Source organism: Hippocampus comes, unplaced genomic scaffold, assembly GCF_001891065.2.
Source record: "Hippocampus comes isolate QL1 unplaced genomic scaffold, H_comes_QL1_v1.1 scaffold420, whole genome shotgun sequence".
Taxonomy (NCBI): Eukaryota; Metazoa; Chordata; class Actinopteri; order Syngnathiformes; family Syngnathidae; genus Hippocampus; species Hippocampus comes.
The window spans coordinates 75,706-83,111 of NW_017806163.1; the positions used below are offsets into that span (position 1 = coordinate 75,706).

General features: G+C 42.8%; 1 protein-coding gene across 2 annotated transcripts in view; it reads right to left on the minus strand.

The window, feature by feature from the left end:
- Positions 1-3,410: 3,410 nt before the first annotated feature.
- The window catches only part of LOC109531454 (SLIT-ROBO Rho GTPase-activating protein 3-like), a 32,880-nt gene continuing 28,884 nt past the window's right edge, over positions 3,411-7,406 (minus strand). For both annotated transcript variants that reach the window (XM_019895752.1, XM_019895751.1), the window contains exons 19-22: positions 7,114-7,294; positions 6,751-6,894; positions 5,956-6,229; positions 3,411-5,704 (exon numbers count right to left, since the gene is read on the minus strand). In XM_019895752.1, the coding sequence (XP_019751311.1) occupies positions 5,246-5,704; positions 5,956-6,229; positions 6,751-6,894; positions 7,114-7,294 (1,058 nt within the window). In that variant the 3' untranslated portion in view covers positions 3,411-5,245. The remainder of the gene's footprint in view (positions 5,705-5,955; positions 6,230-6,750; positions 6,895-7,113; positions 7,295-7,406) is intronic.

The window sequence follows — 7,406 nt, forward strand, 5'->3', positions numbered from 1 at the left end:
AAACTCCATACAGGGAGGCCGGAGCTAGAATTGAACCCGGTACCTCTGTAGTGTGAGGTCAACGCGCTAACCACTGGACCATCGGGCCGCCCCAGTTCAAATGCCCCATATAGCCGTCTCTCTCACATCACTTCACTCTAGTGCCAGCTCTCCTTATCTCCTCCAGGAGGCGTTCTTTGAGGTGACGACAGCCACAAAATAAATACTTTCCTCAAGTCGACACACACATTGCGATAACCTTCCCACGCTGAGTCCCACGGTCATGTTCTTGACAGAACTTTATATTGTTCTGGAAGTGAATTTCTACAGGCGGGCAGCTTGGGGATGCTGGTGGCTCTGCAGGCAACATCCAGGGGTCAACCAATGCAACGTGTGAGCTCAGGTGCCAGTGTGCGCATTGAAAAATGAGATGTGTCACCCTCCCGCGCTCGGAAAAAAAAAGAATACTACATTTGCTGTGAAAAACGGAAAAGCAATTATTGTTTTTGAGTCGACAAAATTGGCAAGCCAATGTGCCAGGCTTTTGGCAAGCTACTTGCAGTTATAAAAAAAAAACAACAACAACAAAAAACTTCGTGTGATTACAGTGCTAAAGGCACTACATTGGACATGTTTTGAAAGGCGGCAACTGTTAAAAAGAGCCCCTCAAACACAGCACACAAATACTCTTATTAGTCGAAGGATCACGCTTATTTTGTGCTGTTCCAATTTTTTTTCCAATTTAAAGCCATTTTCACTGTGTTGAAAACGTTTATCGAATGCGCCAGATGATTTCACAAGAATTATTATGTTCAAATCAAAACTGTCATACTTGGACCTGGGAACCAAAAAGTCCAATTGAAAATCTTTTCAAATGTCATTTTTGAGAGAAAAAAAGAGTAAATCCAAACTTATAAGGTCTGGAAAATTGGAACCTCTTTTTGAGTGTGTGTGTGTGTGTGTGTGTGTGTGTGTGTGTGTGTGAGACGTATGTATGTATGTATGTATGTATGTATGTATGTATGTATGTATGTATGTATGTATGTATGTACTTACGTATGTGTATATATGAGTACTGTATACATTGTATACATGTATTAATAGGTGAAAAAGTTGCCCCCGCTTTAGTGCTTCTGAAGAAAATTGCAAGTAAGGACATATTTGAGAGCGTGCATACCTCACTAAAGACAGCAAATCTGCATTTGATTGAATAATACCACAAAAGTGGATAATGCTCGTGCACAATAACACCGCACAGGATTTGGTTGTGTAGACAGATGTTCCCTCATCATGTGTGTGTTTACAAACTACTGATCCTCTTAATCAATTGTTTTGTCTTCATGGTAAATTGGCCGAAAATACAATTTGTAGTGACCAATTGTTTCGTGCATGCCCGGGGTGGCCAATTTTAACATGCTAACTTTAATTTTGCACTCTAACTTTATAAGGTTTACTTTTATGGCACACCTGTTATTTTGTTGATTTAATTGTTTCCTTCTCACTTCATTAGTGTTACATAATGTGGATAGTTTTTTCATGATGCTCTAAATGAATATCTGCTGTGGTTGCAAACGTTTATGGATAAAATCCAGTAATCAGTTTGAGTCCTCAATGGGAAAAAGTATGAAAATCTAATCTTGACAGCAGAAGCATCTGGTTCATTTGTTTAAACTTATCAAAATACATTCATCCATCCATTGTCTAATCCGCTTTTTCCACATGAGGGTCACAGTCGTGCTGGAGCCTATCCCAGCTGTCTTCGGCCAGTCGACGGTGTTCACCCTGAACTGGTTCCCAGCCAATTGCCAGGCACACATAGACACATACAAAAACCATTCACGCTCACAATCGCACTTGGGGACAATTTAGAGTGTTCCAAAAACCTGCCGTGCATGTTTTTGGAATGTGGGAGGAAACCGGAGTACCTAGGGAAAACCCACGCAGGCACGGGGAGAAGATGCAAACTTCACACAGGAAGTCCAGAGCCAGAATCGAACCCTGCACCTCTGCACTGTGAGGCCGATGTGCTAACCGGTTGTCCACCGTGCCACCTTAAATCTATCAACATACACCACAAATATAAATGTAATTTAACCCAAATTAAGTGTATTTAAGATGAGAAATTTAGTCGAAATGATCCTATCCTTGATCTGAAACATGAAGAAAATATGTTTTCTTTCAGTTTGGACAAAGTGACAATGTAGATTTCCAACCTATCAAATCATTCATGAAAACAGCCTTATATCAGCTAAAAAACATCCAGACGGAAGGGTCGCCTGTCCCAAACAGACCAAGAGAAACTTATTCTATGCTTTTATCTTCAACAGACTTGACTGACTTGATCTTCCTAATGGACTCCCTCGAAGGGTATCATACAGCTGCAGCTCATTCAGAACGTTGCAGTTTGAGTTCTGACAGTGATCATCCTTGTGGGAAACTTGAAGAATCTTCGTTTGTAGCTAAATCAGAATCTAAATGTAATGCAAATTAAATAAATCTATGTTTATGTCAGTAGATTTTATTTGTTATTATGATCTTTAAAAAAAATGCTTATGAGTAGTGTTATGGAAGTGATTTCGGTGTCGTCGGAGGACAATGTCTCCATCTGGAGAGCAGGATGGGAGCTGCGTCCTAAGTCTGCTGCATTTAAACTGCCTTTATATACAGTATATGAGCTAGAGACAGCCCTCTCTTTAGTGTGATACTGCATATATTTTTATTGTCCTTTTTTTGTATATTGTTATGTTCAATTGTCAAAGGTTCTATTTGTATTTACGTACAGTTCTTTATTTCAGATGTGGTTTTATTAAAGTCCTCTACAAATCAGTTAGGTCACTTGAGTTGAATCTATATTATCCTTATATACGATATAAAATACAAATTTGCACCAATCAATAAAACACATGTTTTAAAATGTATAAAAGCTATAGATGTCGCTTGGCAATACATAATTGTTCTATTTAGTCAGCAGTGAGATGGCAAAATGGTTGAAAAATCTACGTGTGGTTGCAGACAAACAATATGACAATGTCCCCCGATGTATTCTTTAATTAATGCTTGTGCAAGGATAAGAGTTACAAAAAAACATCTACAGACTAGAGATGATAATATATCCTGTTCCTATTATACATTGTTATTTATACAAGTCATCATTTCAACAGCATTTACGTATTCGATCAAACGTACCTGTTACACTTGAAAAGATATCGTGATCATCCTTGTGTGACGGACGACGAAGCGTCAACGGGCTCATCTAAGGAAAAACCGTGTGTGATCTATGACGACACAGCCCCAAGTTTTATTGATGCGCTAGTATCAAGTTTCTAGTAAAAGAAAAAAAAAGAAACAACATTAACGCAGCACAATTCCCGCAAGTGTTTTAAGTGCGTTAGTTCATTGCAGGAAGTCGACTAGTTTGCTGATTTTTTTCCTTCTAGTATATATTATTGAAATATGATTTTGCTATTTCCTTCATTTTCTATGTAAAAGTTACAGAAATGCCGTGTGTGGTTAACCCTTTACAAAGTGCCAATGTTCTTGAGATGTTTCTAATAAATACCTTAAGCAAACACACACACACACACGTTTTGATTGTGCTCGGTCGGTCCATCCAAAGGTAAAGATAGCAGCCCACTGGTGCTAACATGCTATCACACTGTTTGCTGAGATGGTAAAACTGGCGTAAAACAAATGGTAACTTTTGTGCTTCAGATGCTGAAATTGGCAATGTACAGTATGAGTGGCACTCACATTTACATTGTACAGGATTTCCTCAAATAGCGGCCAGGGGAATTCATTGACTCAACTGCGAAGTACGAGACGTTGATTCAACTCAGCAACTATAACGACCAAGTGGCATGTCATGAAAAAAAATGACACTCCCGGTTGAAAGGACAATGGCCCCAACCCACCTTTTGTTGTTGTTTTTTTGGTTACATTTTTATTTAATCACGACTGCTAGCGTTGCGTACTATGCTAGGCTGTCATGTTTTTTCTATGGAGCTGATGTGCCAGCTGCTCGGGGAAAGGAGTTCACGTCTTCAGGTGGGACTAATTGAAGCACATCTATTAAAATGGAGGCCACTATTTGAGGAGTGTCAGTACGCATCCGTCTTGAGTTAATAAAGGCTTAAAAGCAGTCTGCTCGATCAATGTAGCCCATTTGTTTTTCCAAAGATTTGTGTGTGTGTGTGTGTGTGTAAAATTCTATTCAGCTGCCATCCACATGGTCTTACCGGTTAAATATTTCTTACTAACACTGGAGGGAGCCACAATTCAAATCCACCACAGCATTTATAATATGCAGCAACCTCATTGCAAGTCAAAGTTCCAGCCACCTTCATTTAAACCGTGCAGTTGTTTTGTTGAGCCACACACTGGCTAGTAGGGATGTTCCGATCACTTGACTGGAATTTGGCCCAATCACGTGATTTTTAAACCGATTAGGGATAGGAGAGAAAAGATTGGGTTTTTTTTCTTTACTTCATTTTACGAAATTTACAAGGTCACTAAGTGACCAATTAATCCAAAGCAATACAAATCTTGTCAAATGGAAAGGTAATAGCGTACATGACAAAATGTTTTGCGGTTTATGCAGTTTGCAAAAAGCAAATGGCAAATCGTTCCATCTTAAAATCGTTCCATCCTTAAGCCGTCGTATTGAAAATTGAATCGAATCGTCTTTTGTGGAGAGATGTACACCTCTATTAATATCATGTAACATATGTACGCATTTAGATATATCTAAATGCATGTTTGTATGTATATTTCTATATTTAGATTTGGATGCATGCTCTTTTTTTCCCCCTCAATGCATTGCCGAGGTAACAGATCAGGACTCTGTATCGGCAGATACTTAAAACCAAAGAATCAAAAAAAAAGTGCAATCGGGACATCCCTACGAGCTCCCTTTAATTCAATCGGTACATCGTGAAGAGTTTGACAGACAACCGATTGGTGTGCCATTTCTTTGCCTCACACTGGCGAGGGCAGAAAAGTCTCAGCTCACAGCATGCGTGTACCCTCATAAAAGTCACTGACGTGATCCATATTATTGGGGAACAAAAGGATTTTCCAGTGCATCCATTTTAAATTCCACATCTATGCTATAGAATTGTACTATTTGACTGCTTAAGTCAAGGTGTGAGTGGAAATTTGTCAAAAACCAGCAGTTGGAGTGACCAACTACAGATTTAGTGCCGTTTCAGTTGAGTGAGGGCGACCGGATGCTCGTTCGCAATTCTTCATTTGTGTCTGACCGCTGCTCCTACACGTGACCCTGTTTGTCTGAGGAGGAGGACGAAGCGGACGGTGAAGGGGAAGGAGCTTTAGGAAAAACCCTGTCCGTGGGAGTCATGCCCGGACTGCCCAGACCTGATGAACTGGAGCTGCTGGATCGGTGCGGCCCCTGAGTGAGTACGGGAGCCGGCCGGACCGGTCTGACGGGTGGCGGCCTGACAGGCGCGTTGGGCCTGCGCACCGCCAGGGCGGGCTTGAACGTGGTCATGGTTTCAGAGGAGGAGCTACTGCTGCTTCGCCGCTGGGCCGCCTCGGGATCTCTGATGACCATGGTGTGCAGGGGGCTTCCGGGGACGTCCTGGCCGCCGCCGGGGTGTTTGAGAGGTTCCAGCGTGTCCAGGACAACGTCAGGAGCGTGTTTGGCAACATTCTGTCGCTCCAGCTCACACAGCTCATGGAGGGCTGTGTTCATTGTTTTCTCAATGTCCTGACAAACGAGGTTGAGGGACAAAATAATGCAAATATTTAGAAACCGATGTCAGCAGGCGGTAGGGCTGAACAGTTAATCAAAGTCAAATCGACATCGCAATGTAGTAGCATGCAATTTTCAACCATTCAGCGTTAGCAGGAGGCTTGATTTAAATTAATAACGTTCCAGGGTTTCTCAAACCTTTCGAATCCAGGGACTCCCTAGATCGGAGAGAGACGGACAATCCGTTAGTAGCTATCACCACTCACCTCAGCGAGCGCTTCCGTCTCCAGGGCTTTGTGGTCTCCCACGTTGGCGTGCCGAGTGGTGACGGGAGACGAGCGCTGAGGGTGTCCGGCGGCCCCAAAGGAGGCGAGTCGCCGCTTCTCCGGACTGTCTGTCGGGCCCCTGCTCATGGCAATTTTGTGAGGGCTGCAGGGCCGAGGCGCAACCCTCGGGGGCCCGTCGGCGGTTCTGGTGGGGCTGTGGCCGTCGCCGTTCCTGTGGCGTTGAAGCGGCACTCCATCCGGCCGCAGTTTAACCCTAGAAGGGTTCATTTGAAATCGGTTCATGGCTCTGGTTTTGTGTGGTACCGCACACGCATAGACAAGTGGGCCAAATTTTTCCCATCTAGCGAGCGGTGTCAGCAAAAGCTCGAGAACAGTTGGGCCAACAATCACAAATGTTATGTAATATTTACGATCACAAATTGCGATGTGGTCAACACCGAGTTCCGCCAATGCACTGACTGTGCGTGACTGTGACGTGAAATGTAACCGCAGCCAATGAGGAAGTGACATGATGCTGTTGACTCACAAGGTATTCACCAGTAAAAATAACAAAAGGGAGAGTTCACAAACACAATGGTGCAAACAATTAGCTTAGCTTTTTCTACTTCAGTGACAAATCTTTGTATTTTCCAGCAGTCCGGATGGCCTCCGGGAGTACGGTTAGTCTCCCAAGTCAGTTTTGGTACGATAGCATGTTCTGAGAGTGTTGTTGTTTGGTCATCTCAAGTACGCCACAGACTATAACAGAAGTACTTTTTTCTAATTTTAACTCACCTTCCCATCGGTGCCCCATAGCGATGTTCCGGAGGGTGTTCAGAAAAAGACTGGTGCTCATGCCTGGTTGACGATCGATCCTCGTGATATCCGCTGCTGCTCTCACTGTCAGTCCTTTGTATGCTTTCTGAGAATGCATCATCCCTGTTTCCCCCCAAAAAATAAAAGCAAACACATTGCTTTTTCCTCTTAAGATCTCTTAAGCACAGTATCATTTTGTTAAGTTGTGAACTGTTACAACTATTTTCTTCAAGAACCCCAAAAATGCTATACAGCCGGTCACTTGCACATCATCCTGTATGTCTGGATTAATAATCCTTTTTTTTCACGGTGGATTCAATGAAGCAAAAACATTTTACGTACATGTCCTGCACCACAATGTACTGGTGCGGGATGAGGCCGTCCACCCCGTTGTGTCGACCCTCCCACCAGTCCTCAGAAGCTCGTAGGTAAAGTAACAGCGAGGCTCCTTTCTTGAAGGAAAGCTCTCTGGGAGTTCGGCCCACATAGTCAAACTTCGCGATGGCTTCTATCTGCTCCAGCTCTGCCAAAAAACAAGTAGTTCAACCAGATCAGATCTAATACTAATAGGATGAATGATAAACTGAACTGTGTGTGTGTGTGTGTGTGTGTGTGTGTGTGTGTGTGTGTGTGTG